The sequence below is a fragment of the Callithrix jacchus genome, chromosome 8 (assembly GCF_049354715.1).
Source record: "Callithrix jacchus isolate 240 chromosome 8, calJac240_pri, whole genome shotgun sequence".
In the NCBI taxonomy this organism is placed as follows: domain Eukaryota; kingdom Metazoa; phylum Chordata; class Mammalia; order Primates; family Cebidae; genus Callithrix; species Callithrix jacchus.
Genome location: NC_133509.1, coordinates 31,067,808 through 31,086,644, shown reverse-complemented (window position 1 = coordinate 31,086,644; position 18,837 = coordinate 31,067,808). Strand labels below are relative to the sequence as shown.

General features: G+C 38.8%; 1 protein-coding gene across 18 annotated transcripts in view; it reads right to left on the bottom strand.

Annotated features, from left to right (window-relative positions):
* Positions 1 to 18,837, bottom strand: part of MAPDA (N6-Methyl-AMP deaminase) — a 22,682-nt gene extending 3,845 nt beyond the window's left edge. For 3 of the 18 annotated variants that reach the window (XM_009005318.5, XM_009005314.5, XM_017976802.4), the window contains exons 1-10: positions 18,639 to 18,837; positions 16,786 to 17,087; positions 15,539 to 15,765; positions 14,871 to 15,001; positions 13,987 to 14,047; positions 10,653 to 10,740; positions 7,030 to 7,111; positions 4,406 to 4,532; positions 3,286 to 3,366; positions 958 to 1,096 (exon numbers count right to left, since the gene is read on the bottom strand). In XM_009005318.5, coding sequence (XP_009003566.1) covers positions 958 to 1,096; positions 3,286 to 3,366; positions 4,406 to 4,532; positions 7,030 to 7,111; positions 10,653 to 10,740; positions 13,987 to 14,047; positions 14,871 to 15,001; positions 15,539 to 15,598 — 769 coding nt within the window. In that variant the 5' untranslated portion in view covers positions 15,599 to 15,765; positions 16,786 to 17,087; positions 18,639 to 18,837. Of the gene's footprint in view, positions 1 to 957; positions 1,097 to 3,285; positions 3,367 to 4,405; positions 4,533 to 7,029; positions 7,112 to 10,652; positions 10,741 to 13,986; positions 14,048 to 14,870; positions 15,002 to 15,498; positions 15,766 to 16,785; positions 17,088 to 18,638 lie in introns of all 18 variants that reach the window. The other 15 variants (XM_078334127.1, XM_009005315.5, XM_078334128.1 and 12 more) reach the window with 13 other exon arrangements.

Below are 18,837 nucleotides of genomic sequence, written 5' to 3'. Positions count from 1 at the left end.
TTCCTTTCTGGAAACATTACCAGGCTCCCTAGCCAGAGCAAAATACCTTACTGACTTGATTGATGCAATCTGCTCCCTTGAGTAAGGCAGCCTCAACACAGGCTTACTCAGTTTAAGGGATGACAAACCCAAACTGCCCCCTTACTCTGTTGGGAGCAGAGCTAGGCCACCACACCAAGTAAGATCACTATGCAAGTGGTTCCAACTCTCTCCACTTTTGTGGATATTTAAAATTTTCCTTAGTTAAAAAAAAAAAATCTCACACATTATGAATTACTGAAACTCTTATAGTTAAAACACTCACACAAGCATTTTTATAAATCGGTAAATTTAGCAAATTCATCATTCCATAAAATGGTATGCAGCCAACCAGTTTTTCCTTCTTTAGAAAGGCCTTTCCTAACTATCCAATCAAAAGTGGTTATACAATCACTAATATATCAGTCTGTTTAATTTTCTTCCTAGAACACTAATGTTTTCTTGTATATTTGTTTACTGTCTTCCCCCTGCTAGAATATGAGTGTCTTGGGAAAGAAATCTTGCCTGTTTTGTGTACTGCTCTATCAACAGCAATGACAGCAAAGTAGGCACTTCATAAACACAATCAAGTGTGTAACGATCAACAGACATGTGAAAATAATTTGCGATTTTCCATAATGCTTAATTTTTAAATAATGTTACATGTTTTCATAACACATCAATTTTGTTTAAATCATTTCAGAGTTTTAGATGACCCTTTATTCCTTTAAAAAATTCTTATTGAGTTACATAGAGCTCGTATTTTAATGGAAGCTAAAGCTTTCTGTTACTTAAATAGGCTCAGAAAACACAAATTCCATGCATCTTTTAATAGCTAGATGACATTCGTCCTTTTAGAACAGTACTTCTCTACATATGGGTTGCAACCTAGATTGGGGAGTAACAGAGGTCTGAAAGACCTGAAACTCCAAACCTTACCCAGTGGTATCCGATGTTGCCTCACAAAGTCCACCAGATCTAGGGATCCTCCCTCACCAGAGTTGAGAAATGTTCCATGCCCAATTCTGTCAGGAAGGAGATCCAGGAGTATTTGTGTTTCTTTGTTTTGGTTTGGAATCTTAAGAAAGAGGGAGAAAGGGAATCATCAGTGGCCTCTTTCAGCGGTTTTTAGAGTTCTTTTTCTTAGAGTACCCTACCCCTCTGAGTAGTATTTAATGCAGACCTGAAAAACTGAACTACTTCTGCCTTCCTCGCTCTCTTTATCTTCTCATTATTTTCCCAATATTCTTCTAGATTCATTTCAATGATAATAATAAACACTTATTAAGAACCTACTTTGTGCCGGGCGTGGTGGCTCACGCCTGTAATCCAAGTACTTTGGAGGCCAAGGCAGGCGGATCACCTGAGGTCGGGAGTTCAAGACCAGCCTGACCAACATGGTGAAACCGTCTTTAAATTAAAAAAAAAAAAAAGAACCTACTTTGTGCCTTTTCACACAAATTCTTTAAGGTCTCACAAGAATCTTACAAGGTATTAAGATGAAGAAATTAAAGCAGAGAAACATTAATTTTCAAAAAATAAAACTTCACAACTCTACATGCATATGTATGTTCTGTGTTGTATACATGTGTTCATACATATTGTAAAAAGTTCTGAAAAAAGATAAGCACGAAACTGTTAACAGTATTAACTATGGGGAGCTATACATAACTCTTTTTTTTTTTTTTGAGATGAAGTTTTTGTTCTTGTTACCCAGGTTGGAGTGCAATGGCGCGATCTCGGCCCACCGCAACCTCTGCCTCCTGGGTTCAGGCAATTTTCCTGCCTCAGCCTCCTGAGTAGCTGGTATTACAGGCACGCGCCACCATGCCCAGCTAATTTTTTGTATTATTAGTAGAGATGGGATTTCACCATGTTGACCAGGATGGTCTCAATCTCTTGACCTTGTGATCCACCCGCCTCGGCCTCCCAAAGTGCTGGAATTACAGGCTTGAGCCACCACGCCCGGCCTTACATAACTCTTATAGTTAAAAATATAAAGCATTTTTTAAAAAAAAGTTTTCCAAGGCCATAGAGCTAGTGAATGGTAGAGATAAAGGTGAAACCTAACTCAGTCTGACTCCAGGGCCCAGTTACTTTCCTCACATAGTGTGCTCATCATGTTTATTCTGACAAGGCTGGCTACCTACATACCACAGTCAACATCAAAATGTCTGGCTGTGCTCTTTAGCTCCTAGATAGCGCAAAAAAAAAAAAATGCTCACAACATTTTTAAATGAAATGTTTTCTATCCAATTTCCACCAGGACTGTATGAGAAAAGCAACAGAAACTAAGGTAAAGAACAAGTTCTGATGTTGTGCACAAGGCTAGAGATGTGCGCGTGTGCACACTGTCAAACATGCTGTTCCTTTAAAATGAACAGTGGTGTCCATCACACATCAGTTAGGTCAGCCATGGGATGTCCTATGGGTGAAAGTCTTTTGGGTTCGAGTGGATTCGAACATGGATTCCAGATTTTAAGTCCTGCCACTAGATTACTGACCCTGTGCTTACAGACATGAAAGATACAAGTGTACTGGCAAGAGGTTCTGATTTTCTTCCTCAATCTTTAAATCATGATGCTACTCAAACTTTACACATTACTCCTTTAATACAGTAACTCTGTGAGGTAAGTAGACTAAGTATTATTTTCGGCATTTAAGAAACAAATAGATGGAAGTACTGAGGTAAAAAATAAATTCATCTATAAAATGGGGAAAATTGCAGCAGAGTCCCTTGTTTGCTTCACAGGGATGTGCTAAAGAAAGTGACTACTTCCCAGCAATTATCTGTCACTATGTTCATGTTACCCGCAAGTTTGGGTCTTATGAGGGGCACTGGACCTCTTTGCCAGGCTTTGGAAAGTGACCCACTGCTTCCTTTATTGCCAGTGCATGTGATACAATCAAGTCCCTTCTACTATGAGGGCAGGTGAGATAAATTGGTGCTTTTCTTAGAGTCAGCTTGCCAATGATAAGATTGATGTTGGAAATTCATAATTTTTCTCTAGCAAGATGTCATTAAGCTGCTTTTAAATAACACAACTGGCATTTGAGTTAACAGCCACTCCCAAGAACCACAAAAGGATACAGTAACACCAGAGACTAAAGCAAGTCATGTCTTTTTAAATTTAGATTTTAAAATATTTCTACTTTTCCTTTTTAAAAAATGTTTTTCCAATCCAGGTTTATTCCTAGTCACTTACAAATGACTCTCTTATTTTCTATTATAATCTGTTCCCTCTAGCCTAAGACAATATTTTTTACCTCTGAAAGATGCAATGCCAACTTCAGACCCGCTTTCTTAGCTTCTAAAAGAGGTTCCAAGAAGTCTTTTGCTTGTCCTACCTTTAAAAGTTTTAAAGAGGACGCATGAGAATTCTGGGAAAAATGAGGAATTGAGTACTCCATTCCAATAAACAAATAACATAATGGGAGAAAAAAATAATGGAAGATTAATTCATTTACACATCTTGTTTACAAAACACCTACAATGTGCTAGCCACTTTGCTGAATACAAAGCTGGCAACAGTCCCTACTCTCGAGAATCTTGTCTAGGATCAGTAAACTGAGGTCAATCAGCTAAGCTGGATATAGTAGTCACCAAATTTTATGCCTGGAAGGACACCTAGATATTCAGTGCTCAGGAGACCTCACTTACTTGATTCAGGAACCCTCATGATTACTCAAAATACCTCTGTTAAACAGATGGATAAAAAGAAGGGCAGTACATACAATCCAGGTTGGGACAAAGCCGTAAGAATCAGTTTCATGGGACTCTCCTATTCAACGGTTTTCCACCAGGAGCAATTCTGCCCCCCAAGGGACATTTGGCAATGTCTGGAGACATTTTTGGTTGTCACAGACGGGAGAGTGCTACTGGCATCCAGTGGGTAGAGGCCAAGGATGCTGCTAAACATTCTACAAGGCACGGGGCACGGGGCAGCCCCACAACAAATTATTCAGCCCCAAATATCAAGATTTCTGCTTCAATCTGACATTCAAGAAGCTCAGGCCAACATTTCTCAACTACCTATAGATAGCTAAGCTAATACCCTAAGACATCCATCCATTATACATAATGAATTACATTATAGTGCATATAGTCTGGTACTAATTGTGCACCATCTTCAGAAGAATGGAGAAAATAGTCATAGAGTCAGGCAACTCTTTTTTTTTTTTTTTTTTAGGGTACTTAATTCTTTCCGCTTTCTTGGATGAAAGCTGCTCTAGGCATTCTAGTCATCCAGGGCAGAACAGGCCTTCATCACAGAGTAGTGTGTGCTGGACACTGGAGAATGCAATGCAAGATGCCCAAAGCTAGTCCTTATCCCACTAACTGATTCTACCTTTTAGAATTAAAATCTATGTAGGAAAAATAACTTACAGTAGGGTCTCCACTAAGGTCAAGGCCAAGAACTGTACCCTCAGTAGAAAGGAAGAACTCCTCGGCAAGTTTTACAGTCTTCTTGGCTACTAAAGGGCCACATCTTCTGTCAATTGCTATCAAATACCTTTAACATAAGAAAGACGGAGCTGAAAACTAATATGATGCAGATTAAAAAGACAACTGTGAGTGTGGCCAGAGACGGCAGACTACATATAATACATCTCACTAAGAAAAGTAGAGCCTGACTGAATCTAGACAACATATTTTACTTTGCCATACAGACTGAGACATGAATTTCTAAATAGCATCAAGCATCTAGTCAGTGTTCAGATTTCCAGTTGTCTTTTGAGTTTTTTTGTTCCTGTATTTGTTTCTTCAGTTTGTTTGATTCAGGATCCCAACAAGTTCCACACTTTGTGTAAGTCAATGTATCACCCGAAGCCTCTCTTAATCTACAACCACTCCTTCCTCTCCTCCCACCTCCCACCCTGCTTTTCTTGTTACTTGTTGAAGAAACCAAGTTGTTTGTCCTACAAAGTTTTCCATGGTCTGGATTTTGTAGATTGTATCCCTGTGTTGTTAACATGTTTTCCTATTTCTTATATTTCCTATCTAGTCTAGAGGCAGATCAGATTCCATTTTTTGGCAAAAGTAAACTCAGAAGTAAACTGGTAGTGGTATGTTTTTAGGGGGCTTAGATCTAGTATTCCATTAGGGGTTACAAAAATAGTAATATTCTCATTATAAAATGTATCAAATATCTAATATAAGGTCATTCTTCAAATATCAGCTGTAATTTTATAGGACTTTAATACTCAAAGAATCCCTGTTAATACTTCTTTTCCCTTTTTTTTTTTTTTTTTTTTTTTTGAGAGTTTCGCTCATTACTCAGGGTGGAGTGCAATGGCATGATCTCAGCTCACAGCAACCTCTGCCTCCTGGGTTCAAGCGATTCTTCTGCCTCAGCCTCCCAAGTAGCTGGGATTACAGGTGCCTGCCACCACGTCCAGCTAATTTTTCTATTTTTAGTAGAGACAGAGTTTCGCCACGTTGGCCAGGCTGGTCTCGAACTCCTGACCTCAGGTGATCCACTCACGTTGGCCTCACAAAGTTCTGTGATTACAGGCACGAGCCACCACCATGCTTGGCCTGTTAATATTTCTTGAATATCCAGAGAAGCCCTGTAATTTTTCTTAAGCAGTTATTAGCTTACTATTTATTCACAATATAAATTCCTTCAGTATTTGCTCATTTATGTATTTACAAAATTTAGATCAACTATATATAAAATGCTATATCTTTTTCTTCACTCAGCAACATCCCATGCCATTAAAATAATGTTAGAAATAGTATAAATCATATGAACATACCATAATGTAATTGTCCTCTGAATGCTGGACATTTTAGGATATTTTCTATTTTTGTTATAAATAATATTACAATATGGAATCTTATACATAAAAATCAATCTATTTTCTAGAATACATTTCTAGCAGAGAATTACTGGGTCAAAGGGAAAACCTTTTTTTATAAATCTTGACATATATTGCTCTTTAGAGAGGTTGTTTTCCCCCTTACCTGTATACAAGTGCAGGATTTAAAGAGGTTTTATTAATTACATATGTTTACCAGCAGTGCATAACTTCACAAACACTGGGTATTACTTTTTTTTAGCCTATTGAAACAGCATTGTAATATATGATTAATGAGTTAGTTTTCTATGTATTTCTATACATTTACCAGCTATTTTTATGTCTTCTTTTCTACATTCTATTCTTGTCTTCTGCTTGGTTTTTCATTGGGGTATTAGTCTAGTTAAGCTTAATTTTTAGAGTCTTACAGCCTGAAACTATACGGCTAGGTTTTTTCCTTTCTTCATTTAGGGCTTTACTGAGCCCCTATTAAGTACCTGCTTTGTGGTAAGCACTAAAGATGTCGTGGTGAATCAAAAAACAAGGTCCTTGGCTTCATTAAATTTACACTCTAGTGGGTGGGTATATCTACAAAGGAAATAAAGGAAATTTATTTGGCTTCACTACACTTATACTCTAGTGGGTGGGCATATATACAAAGGAAATAAAATAAAGGAAGGAGGATTAGCAGGGCACTTTACACAGAGTGGTAAAGAAAGGTCCCTCTGAGGAAGTGACAGCCAAATTGAGACCTGAAATATAAGAAGAAGCCAGCTGGGCAGGAATCTGGTAGAAATGTGTTCTGGGGAGTACTAAACAAAGGTGCTGAAGGGGGACAGTCTTTCTTGCTTATTTTAGGAACAGACAGTAGGCCCACGTGTAAGGGAGGAGGAGGGTCTAAATGAGCTGCTGAAGTAAGAGAGGCAGCCAGATCACATGGGACCTTGTGGGCCACAGTAAGAAGTTCATTTTAGCTGAATGGCAAAGGAACACCATACTTTACTCAAATAAAAATACTCAGATTTTCACTGCCATGTGCATAAATTCAGAATTGTGTCCTCACTTTAAGCAGCGTTCTTAATTTTATTTTTCTATTGTAGAAATCAATTAATGATTAATTTTTAAAAATCCATTACACCCATAATGAAAACAGTAAAAATTCACATTCTGGTTTTGTAAATTTTAAGTACTAAGTTACAATCTTCTTACCTAACATCAATGTCTAAGTTTTCTTGTTTTGACTGTTTTATACCTTCAAGTATAGATTCCACATAAATCTTTTTAGTCATTCCTGAAAAGGACACATAGAAAATACATGTAAAGAGATCATCAACTATTTCATCCTTCACTTTCAGTAATCCTATATAAACAATTACATTTTTACTTTATGCTATGACAAGAGCATGGTTAAAGATGAGTGAAAACATGACTCTTACGGCTATATTTCAGTAAATGCAAATTATATTTTAATAAAATTGGGGGAAATGAAGTACTAGAGAAATGAAATAAAAAAGATAAAGACTTTTATTTTTTTTGAGACAGGGTCTGGCTGTCACCCAGGCTGGAGTGCAGTGGCACAATCTTGGCTCACTGCAACCTTTGTCTCTTGACCTCAAGCCATCCTGCCACCTCAGCCTTCTGAGTAGCTGAGACTATACAGGTGTGTACCACCATGTCAGCTAGTTTCTGGACTTTTAGTAGAGACGGGGTTTTGCCATGTTGCTCAGGCTGGTCTCAAACTCCTGGGTTGAAAGTGATCTGCCTGCCTTGGCCTCCCAAAGTGCTGGTATTACGGGCAGGAGCCATCACATCCATCCTGGTTTTTTTTAAATTAAAAAAAAAAAAAAAGGGACATTATCTCTCCTGGTCCAGAAAAAAAATCCTAACTTGGGTTCCTTTCCCCTCAATCCTGCTCAGGCTTAGTGTTTCTTATCCAGGGAACCAGGCATGTTCTTCTAAGTATGAGTACTCTGCTCTCTGGGGAGATCTGCAAGAGTACTCTCCAGAACAACCTCCTGTAAAATACCTTCTTTTCCTTTTCTTTAGGCTACATTGGGAAGAATAAAATACTCTTTTACCCAGACTGTAAAATGCTTACGTTTGGTGGAAAGTCTCTGGTAAAATATAGAAAGTTATAAATAAAAATAAACATAGGGTGTGGTAGATCATCCCTGTAATCCCATCACTTTGAGAGGCTAAGGCAAGAAGATCACCTGAGGTCAGGAGTTTCAGACCACCCTGGCCAACATGGTGAAACCCTGTCTCTACTAAAAATATGAAAATGAGCTAGGCGTGATGGCATGCGCCTGTAATCTCAACTACTCGGGAAGATGAGGTAGGAGAATCACTTGAACCTGGGAGGTGGAGGTTGCAGTGAGCCGAGATCCCACCATTGCACTCTAGTCTGGGCTACAGAGCAAGACTCTGTCTGAAAAATAAATAAATAAATAAATAGATCCCTCCCCGCTCCCACCAGATGACTACTGTGTTTTTGAGGAAGGGAATTAAATAATAGCAATAATAGTAAAAACAACACCTTGTAATTTGTAGTTGCTATATAATAAAGTAAATTTTGCTGTGTGGTATACTGTTTAATAGAAAACCTAACCCCCAGCTCTGCTTAAAATTAACTAAGTCCCTATAAAACCTATCTTATTTATTCTCCCCACATTCTCGGCAAGATTCCCAGGCATCTCAAGATTCCTGTTTTTCTTGCTAACCAGTGGCAAGGTCACAGGGCAAGGTAACACCCACAGAATGTACAATGCGTTTCTCAAAATGCTATTTTTCAAATGTAATGTACATCACAAGACATGTTACAAATTAATTAACAGGTCTTTGTTCTGACTTCTGTAAACCTATTAGCTGCTACGTCATCCTGGATGTATAAAAAGTACCCCTGGCCGGGCACGGTGGCTCACACCTATAATCCCAGCACTTCGGGAGACCGAGGCGGGTGGATCACAAGGTCAAGAGATCGAGACCATCCTGGTCAACAAGGTGAAACCCCGTCTCTACTAAAAATACAAAAAATTAGCTGGGCATGGTGGTGCACCCCTGTAGTCCCAGCTACTCGGGAGGCTGAGGCAGAAGAATTGCTTGAACCCAGAAAGTGGAGGTTGCGGTGAGCCAAGATCATGCCATCGCACTCCAGTCTGGGTAACAACAGCAAAACTCCATCTCAAAAAATAAAAAGTACCCCATTTTCTTTCTCTTGGGCTCAGACTTGGGATGCTAATCCACTGAAACGGTGGCCACTTAAATAAAATCCTCCTGTTTCACCCGTTGGTCTCTCTGGTCTCCCAGATATTCTGTAACATTTTAAGTATACGTATACAGATTTATTTATTATTTCAAGAGACCTTTTTTAAGGTCTCCCTCTGTTGCTCAGGCAGTGGCAACATCATGGTTCACTGCAGCCTTGACCTCCCAGGCTCAAGTGATCCTTCTGCTCCAGCCTGAGTAATTAGCACTATGGGTGTATACCACCATGCCTGGCTAATAAATTTTTTTTTTGTAGAGGTGTGTCTCACTATATTGCCCAGACTGGTCTCGAACTTCTGGAGTCAAGTGATCCTCCTGCCTCAGCCTCCCAAAGCACTGGAATTACAGGTATGGCCACTGCACTCTGCGCATATGTACATTTTTAAATAGATGAGATGCTACTGTGTACCCAGTTCAGTCACTTAACATGATTCTGAGTATTTTCTCATGTCATTAAGGTGTCTTCACCAGTATTTTTAATGGTTGCCTAATATTTCATTAGCCTTTATTTAATCATTCCTCTACTGTTGCATATTTAGGTTACTATCCTTCTTTTGAAACTCCATTTAAAGAGTCCTACTATTTGGCAGGTTTCTTCTCTCCTTCCCTTTCAGTACTCTCACCAGCAAAATGTGGAACTGATTCTATGGTTCAAAAACACAAGATGAGAACCTTCTCCTTATCTCATGTAAACACTTACTTTACAATAATAGTTTCAAAAATTTTACCCACAAATGATTACTGAGCTACCCATATCAGGATGCAAGATGACCGAGGTCTCTTTGGGTCATAAACAAGGTGCTAAGAGGGCCCCAATGTCTCCTGATGCTGCCCTTATAGAAGGAGGATCTCAGGAAATTCCTCCAGACCATATCCAGATCTCATCTCTATTCTAAGAGGTTTTATTACATCACAGCTTGCTCCTGGCCTAAGAAACTATTCCCTGTGAAGCGAATGAATAACCTACATTTCAGTAACTACTATAAAACATGATTCTGCATCCATTCAGCAGCATTGTCTCATAAGTGCCTGTGATGTAGGGAGCAAGAATCAGCTTCTGCCTGTGACAATGCAACTATAAGAAGCAGGTATCTTTTTCTCAGAGTGAAAACAACTAAACAAGGAAGAACAAAAGAAATTGTTGCAGGCTTTTGTTTCCTTCCTTAAACAGATAATGCCTGACTGGAATTTTGCTACTTTTTACTTAAGAATAACTCACTCATTAATAATGTACATTGGGATGGGTGCAGTGGCACACATCTGTAATCCCAGCATTTTTGGAGGCTGAGGTGATTGTTGGGCCCAGGAATTTGTGGTTATAGTGAGCTATGTTTGTGCCACTGCACTCCAGCCTAGGCAAGACAGCAAGACCCTGTCTCCAAAACAAACAAACAAAATGATCATCATCAATGTACATCAGAGAGAGGACTTGGACTGTTCAATGAAATACAGAACAATAGTGTAAAAGTTAGTGCTTCATACTCCCAGTACTTCATACTCCCACTCACAAACATGATTAAAGCACATGGGAAAAGGACAGTACATTTGCTGAGAAGATTAAATTCTACCAGTAGCATTTTCTCTTCTGGGTGTGCTCCTTAGTTCCAAGTACTTGACACCATCATCTGCAAATTCTTTTATGACATCTTTTGTGACCTGATAATAATGTACACAATATTAATAATGTTTGTGTAAGGGTCCCAATGAATGTGCCAAGTGCTATAGCTTCATTTTATTCATTAAATTTGATTTGCAAGAAATGTTGGAAGTTTCCCACATGGTAGATGTTATCCACTTTGTCACATCCCTGATGGAGACCATGCAGAGCAGCAATATTTCCAATCACTCCCATCACCCCCATTCCCACATTAAATCCCAATCTGCACATCAGCTACACCTTTCATTTCTTTTCCCTTTTAAACATTTCTCTATTTCCTAGTATTTATAATGGCAGATTGATACAATAAAGAAATGAGGCAAAACTAAAACCAGTCAGAACCATCTATATGTGTAGACTGCTCGGAAATGAACATCCAGAAATAAATAGCTAAAATGATTAGGTATTACTAATGTGTTATTTGAAGACATGGCTTAAGGTTTTTATTAAAGTTATTTAGGAATAAGTTATATTTTTCAATAAATGCTGGCAGGGTTAAATTTTCTCAAGAAGTACTTAGGGCAAAGAAAGCAGGTAATAAAAATGAGTAAAACTGTATCCAATTTAGTACAAATCTCAATAATCCCAAAGTTCCTGAAGGCGTGTTTTTCCTTTCCGCCTTCAAACTAAAAAATCTACAAGAAAAAAAAGACTTGTTGGGGAAGCTGTGAAAAATTGCCCTAATTAGTCCTTACAGTTGGTATCCTAATCTTAATCTGCTTTGATACATGCACAGGGGCATGCAAGTGCAGTGTCCTGGCAAAGCAACAGGGACTGGCTGTTTGTACAGACAGTGCCTAATAGTATGGCACTACCTTGGTGAATTCATAGCAATCCAAGTTCTTGGCCTCTTCTTGTTTCTTTTACCACTAAAGACAAAAATGAACTTATTATAACATAACTGGAATGGTAGCTCAGTTTCATCCAAAGGTCTAAGGACCCAGATTCTGAGAATACACAGTCGAAGGTAATAGGCTGACATATTATCATTATCCATGAAACTCCTGGACCAAGCAAGATACCACTGCTGCCTCCACCAAGGAGCATGACACGGCAGCCTCCAAGCCATCATTAATGGCATTGGCCCATGGCACTGCTACTCCAGGAACTCCCTCTTGCTGTCACTGACACCGCTAAACTGCGGCCTCATCTTTATATTAATAGGCTGAGAAATCTGGATGTCATCATTGTCCCAGAACTGAACACACACAAACTCACCTACCCCAGCTCACATCAGACTAATGCAGAAACCTGTTTGACTGTGAGGAGTTGGGTAAAAGTGAGGGTTTGAAATAGAAATTCTTTGCAGTGACTGAAGTGACTATTATCCCTCTTTCTGAGTGGCTACCTCTCTGTAAAACCAAATGAACAATGAAAAACTAACAAGCATGGAGCAAGAGCAAAAGGAACATGATTTATCTAGGTCACAGTGAAGCCTAGAGAATCATCCCTAACCCACATCCAAGAACATTTACCCAGGGTCTACATCTGTTTGCCAGATTTAGCCCTTTATGTGATGTGCGGTAGGTACTGAAGACACCTCTTTGGGCTTTCCTCTCCTATGCACTGAACTGAGAGTATCTATTCAAATATTTTTTCCAGACAGAGTTCATCACACTTAGTTAAGTTCCTACTTACTCAAAAGTCTCTAAGACTGCATAGCTTGAATGGGAAAGAGCATGAGCTCTGCAACCAGATAGAGCCGCCACTTACTCTGTGTGTGTGATCTTAAATAAGTTACACTTAACCTCTTTAAGCCTACTTCTTCATCTACAAAAAGGCAACAAATTAAAATACCTACTTCTGAAAGTAGTCCTAAGAATAATGCCTGGTACATGTAATAATGAGTATCATTTTTTTCAGCCACACTCCAATCCTCTCTTTGAGATTATACCCAGGTCACCTTGACTAGAGTTTTAAGTGATCTCCCTCACATTCAGTTCTACATTTACAAACAATCTCTTAGCTTACGCTCATATACATTTCATTTATCATATGGGGCACGTCACTGTCACCCCCTGAACCACCTAGTAGCACTAGGTCAAATGCACAGACTCTTTAACTTTTCACCTCATTTAATGGAGCTTTTCAACTTTCACTTTGAAATGAATGTAGCAATGAACATGGCATTATTATACCTATAGAGTACTAAACCCCAGGGATTTAAATTGCATCATTTTGCTCTGTAACACTCATCAACAAAGTGAGACCAAAGCCCTGTGGTGAATATTCCTAGCAGTGTTCATGTTATCTTTAGAGTGGCTGCTTAGAGAATGCCCTTTTGGTTCCCTATAAATCCTATGTGTGTCTCTAACACAGAGCTTACCACATTATGTTGCAGTATCTGCTTATGGGTCTCTCCAATCTAATTATAAATTCCTCAGGGGCAGAGACTGTATCGATCTCTCTAAGACTTTAGTACAGTGCCTGGAACATTATGGATGCTCAGTCCGTCATTTTTTTGCTGAATAAAACTATTAGAGTTAACTCTCCTCTAAAAGGTGATTAATTTACTTACCACTTATCATAAAGATCAGTCTTGACCAAAGAGGAAAATTTTTTCTTGATTAATCAAAAGTTACCTCTCCAGAAACACAAGTTATACTTTCTTTGCATTTTTCTTTTCTACTGGTCGAGAACACTGACACAATTTTGCTTCTCTCCATTTACAAAGAAGACATTTTAAAATGCCATCCTAGTCAAATCAATAATACAGAAGTCCATCTCCCATGTCAGACTCCAGTATCACAGAGCTTCAGATAAGAGAACACAGTGGTATCCTTTGTAACCTCATAGGGAAGGCAGAATTTCCCTAGGGATTAATCACTTAATCTCTTAAGCCCTTCTTGAACTTCTTCATTCTCTATAATGTCCACCCATGCAGTAAAAGTCTCTTATGTAATACAGACAATGCCTTATCAAGGATATCCCTATCTGTGGTCAAATATTTCATATATATATATGTTATATATAAAAAACAGGACCAAATTTTCTCTCCCATATAATTCTCTATCCTATAAAAGATGCTCCTCCTGGTTCTTTCCTCATATATTTTATAAGAAACACGGTTTTTCTGTACCAGCTCTTAGGGAAATGTCTTATGTCGGTTTTTCAAAGAGTTGCCATAAAAGAGAAAACATTTTTCATCATTCTTAATGAGAGCAAAAATGAAAAGTCATGTGCAATAATGGAAGGAAATTACTTCATAATTGTTAAACCATTCTAAAAATTCCTTCATGTCTTACCATTAGAATATCTTCAGGGCTACTAGTAAGCTGATGAATAGTTTGAAACATCTGGAAACATCTGCAATGGGAATGAAAAGTTTTAACATAGTCTAGTCATCGAAACCTTGTCACTCAAAGAAACTCACTAACTGAATGAATTGAATTTTAGGCTAATAGTAAATATATATTTGTATTTACAAAGAACTACAGAATCAATGTTTCAAAAACTACATTGATCTGGAAAGATAATCAAATGACTGAAAATAAAACATTACTGGTATTTTTCAGTGGGAAACAATAGTTTCCCTTCTCCAATCCACCCCTGACACCAAGAGATTCAATAGGCCTATATTTCCAAATCTAAAGACTAACCCAGGCTGGGTGTGATGGCTCATGCCTGTAATCTCAGAACTTTGAAACGCTAAGGCGAGTAGATAGCTTGAGCCCAAGAGTTTGAGATCAGCCTGGGCAACACAGGGAAACCCCATCTCTTAAAAAATTCAAAAAACATTAGCCAGTCATGGTGGCATGCATTTGCGGTCCCAGCTCCTCAGTATGCTAAGGTGGGAGGACTGCTTGAGCCCCAGAGGTTGAGGCAGCAGCGAGCTGTGGTCACGCCACTGCACTCCAGTCTAGGCAACAAAGTGAGATCCTGTCCCGAAAAAAAAGAAAAGAAAGAATATCCCAATATGTTATAACTTCACAAACAACAGAAATCACTAAAAATACTGTCAACAGTCTAACAGCTGGAAAAAAAAATGTTGTATGTTAAGAGATATGCTCCATGCCAGATGCCAACCCTATTTCTATTAACTATTAAAATCTGAATTCTTACATACTACTTACAATCTCAAAGTACTGATAGAGAAAAAGAAGTACATCGACAACCTCCCCACACTTACTCTTCTAAAGTTCTTTTCTTTCCCTTGTCAATCACAGTCATCTGATCATGGATATTAAGATCTGGCTTCTGGGCTATTAATTTCTTCATGGTATTAGAACTAATAGATCCATTCAAGTGGGCATGAAGTTCCTAAGACAAGAGATACAACCAGAAAACTTACCAAATATCTGATAGATTCATAGCATCATACCAGCTACCTGATGTTTGTAGTTTGCATTAGGCAAACTGCTTACCAGATTTAGCTATATAACAAAGTTTACAAATTTGCCTAAGAAATTTACTTTTTCCTTTTTTTTTTTTGAGATGGGAGTCTCACTCTGTTGCCCAGGCTGGAGTGCACTGGTGTGATATCAGCTCATTGCAAGCTCCACCTCCAAGGTTCAAGTGATTATTCTGCCTCAACCAACTGAGTAGTAGCTAGGACTACAGGCATGCCACCACATCCAGCTAATTTTTGTATTTTTAGTAGAGATGGGGTTTTGCCATGTTGGCCAGGCTGGTCTCAAACTCCTAACCCAAGGTGATTCATCCACCTTGGCCTCCCAAAGTGCTGGGATTTCAGGCGTGAGCCACTGTGCCCAGTCAAAATTTACTTTCATGAAAAGAAGCAACATAAAAGTAATTACAATTAACAATCACTCAAGATTCCTGTAGTTGAATTCTCACCACTTTTGGCAATTCAGAATAAAAGTCTGTCTTCCATGGCTGTTGTTCTTCTGCATCCATTATTTTAGCAGGGAAAAAAATGGTCCTTCTCCACTCTTATTCTTGCTGTGAATAATATGATGTATTTCAGTCAGTAAATTGTATGGTGCTGAATTTCCTTCAGATTGCTTTACTTCCACACATTTTGATAAGATTAGCTGTATGTGTAGCTCTAGGTTCAGCTTCACCTATTTTAACAAATGTTAATATTTTCAGATGTTAACATAAAAGCAAAGAAACAGGATTCTGCTACTTTTTTTCTTTAAAAGGCAAAGCCCCTCTAAAACTAAAGTGATTAACTTAAGTGTGTTCCATGAACACACAGAAACTGTTAAACATCAACATCATTAATATGTGAGAACCCTGAAAGTCAAGGTGGCTACTTTGAAAATCAAAGTAGGAGCTGCAGTAGGAGCTCTGGGAGCTGCCATCTCAAGCTCCCAGACTTATGGTATCCTCCCACTTCAGCCTCTCAAGTAGCAGGGACCACAGGCATACACCACAATGCCTGGCTACTTTTAAATAAAATTTTTTTTTGTAGAAATGGGTTCTCACCATGTTGCCCAGGCTGGTCTCAAACTCCTGGGGTCAAGTGATCCACTTGCTTGAGCTAGGAGTACTGGAGTGAGCCACTGCGCCTGGCCAGATTTTCAATTTTACTCCAGGATACTGACCTTAATTTGTGCCGCATTCAAACCATCCTCCAGACTGACCTTTAACTAGCTGTGAGTAAATTTACTGACCTACTGGCTACAACGTTAACCTATGGAAATTAAAAAGCAACTAAGCAATCACAATCTTTACACATTAAAAAAATTATTTGTTCCATGCCTAAAACACTGCTACCAACAATAGCATGCCATGCCAAATCTAACGTTTCTGGACTAGTTTTGGTCTGGGCCAGAAGGCAACAAACATTGGGATAAGATTCAAATTAGTAATATTTCATCAATATTAGCACAGAGCCAGAAGCAAGTATATTGTCTCCCAGGGAGCTTTCTTTATGCTCCCACCTACTGCCCCAAAGGGAACTGATAATAATAAAAATATTTGTTACTGTTTATTACGCACTTACTATGAGCCAGGCACTGTGGTGTCTTATTTTGTTTAAATCCTTAAAACAACCCATGAGGTATTCTTATCCCCATATTATATGATAAATTGAGATTTAAACACCCCTCCACACAATCATAAGGCATCCAACTCACAAATTTTACTCCATTCGCTTTCCTTTTTTTTTTTTTAGATGAAGTCTTCCCCTGTTGCCAGGCTGCAGTGCAATGGTGCGATCTCCACTTCCTGCAACCACCACCTCCTGGTTCAAGCGATTCCCCTGCCTTAGTCTTCCAAGTAGAGATGAGGTTTCACCATGTTGGCCAGGATGGTCTTGATCTCCTGACCTCGTGATCCAACCACCTTGGCCGCCCAAAGTGCTGGGATTACAGGTATGAGCCACCACACCTGGCCTACTCCATCCTCTTTCTTCTTGAATTACTTTTCTTGATCTAGTCTTTGCAAAAAAAGCAATATTTTTGACATCACATTTTAGGAACTTGTCATTAAACAAATTTGTTTCTGTAGTGCTATGTATTTTTCAGTCTTTCAACTCTTCCTTTTTTCTATTTGGCCCTCAATCAACCCTGAAATACCTCCCAAAGCAGTACTTAATCTTGTTTTAGAGATAAGGATCCAATGACCCAGTAGGCATAGGTGAGCCCCCCTTCTGATCCCTTCAGAAGCAATTCTCAAACTCCTCAAATGTTCCATCAGATCTAATGGCCTTACACTAAACTGACAACTCTGCCACCAACTTTACAGAGAAAACAGAAGCCATCAGGTGTAAATTCCTTGTTTTTCTCTCTGCCCTACCTCACAACTAAGCTTGATTATCCATAATCTTTTTTTTTTTTAAACCCCTTCAGGAGTCACAGACAAAGGATTCATTCTCTTACCCCCACAACTAATATGTGCTCAGGATCCCATTTCTATCTATTCCAAGTTACTCTACCAGTGAATTGTCTTCTCATTTTTCTGTTCCTTAAACCTCTTCCTCTCCACTGGCTGATTTTCCTCACAGGACCAACATGCAAGTGCAGTATTTGCTTCCACTTGAAAACAAAACAAAAGACTTTTTATCCTACATTCTTCTTTAGCCACTGCCCTGACTCTTTTCCTTCTGAGTTAAGCTCTTCCAAAGTATAATAATTTAGACTGGATTCCTCCATTAACTTACCTCCTATTCACTGAAACATGGATTCTGCCCTCATTTCTCCACAGAAATTCCTCTCCCTAAGGTCATTACTAGCTCTTAATCACCAAATCTAAATGTCAGTTTTCAATTACCAAATCTTTACCCTGATCCAAACCTTTTTCTTATTTTTTTTCCACAAGAAAACATCGGCAAATATCAAACTTTTTCTTGATGCCAGTATCCAAATCTGCTGTACTCCAAAACTCATGCTCTTAACCATTATGCAGAACCACCCGTAGTTAATCATAAAGTTATCTGATTTCCTTTTCTGTTTCAGCCAGTCCCAAATCCCAGTGAACAAATGTCTCTGGAAGTGATTTTCCATGGATGACTCCCAGACACCCAATATGGAAACTTTATGATTATTTTGAACTCCAACCTGGAATTACTCCTTAAAAACAAAGCTAAGAACATATCACAGGGAACAATAATCTCTCCTCAGTGACTCCCCCTTCCGGGGACATACTGAACACTACTTTAAAATCCACAGAATTCTCCAACTGGAAAGGGATGTGATGAGAAAGAGAAGATGAGTGGTTTATACACTGTTAGTCTAACATAAGGCGGGGAATACAAGGGAATCAACATCCTAATATCTGTGAGGAGACATTTTCTTATTAAGTATCTACAAATTATTTGTAAAGTTCGGTTTTTTCAGTTTGCACCCTGGCCTTAGTGACTTGTTTTCAGTTTAAATGGTTTTTTTTTTGCAACTTTGAGAGGATTAAATAAATCAGCAACTATCAGCGCCCAAAGAAGCTAACAAATCCTTACCAACTGAAGGTCCCTAGTCAGTCCCCACAGACTCACCTCTTAAGAGATTTCTCAACTACGAGGACTTAGGCAAGTTTTCCCTTTTGGTTGAAAGCCTTGTAGAAACGTGACAACCCGTCTTCCCTAGTACACAAGTCACAGCGGTAGGGGGCCGTATTCTGGGGCAAACGGAAACCAGGACAATCAAAGAAAGGTCAGCCGAAAGCGAACTTAGCACGGCTACTCTCTCAAGTCC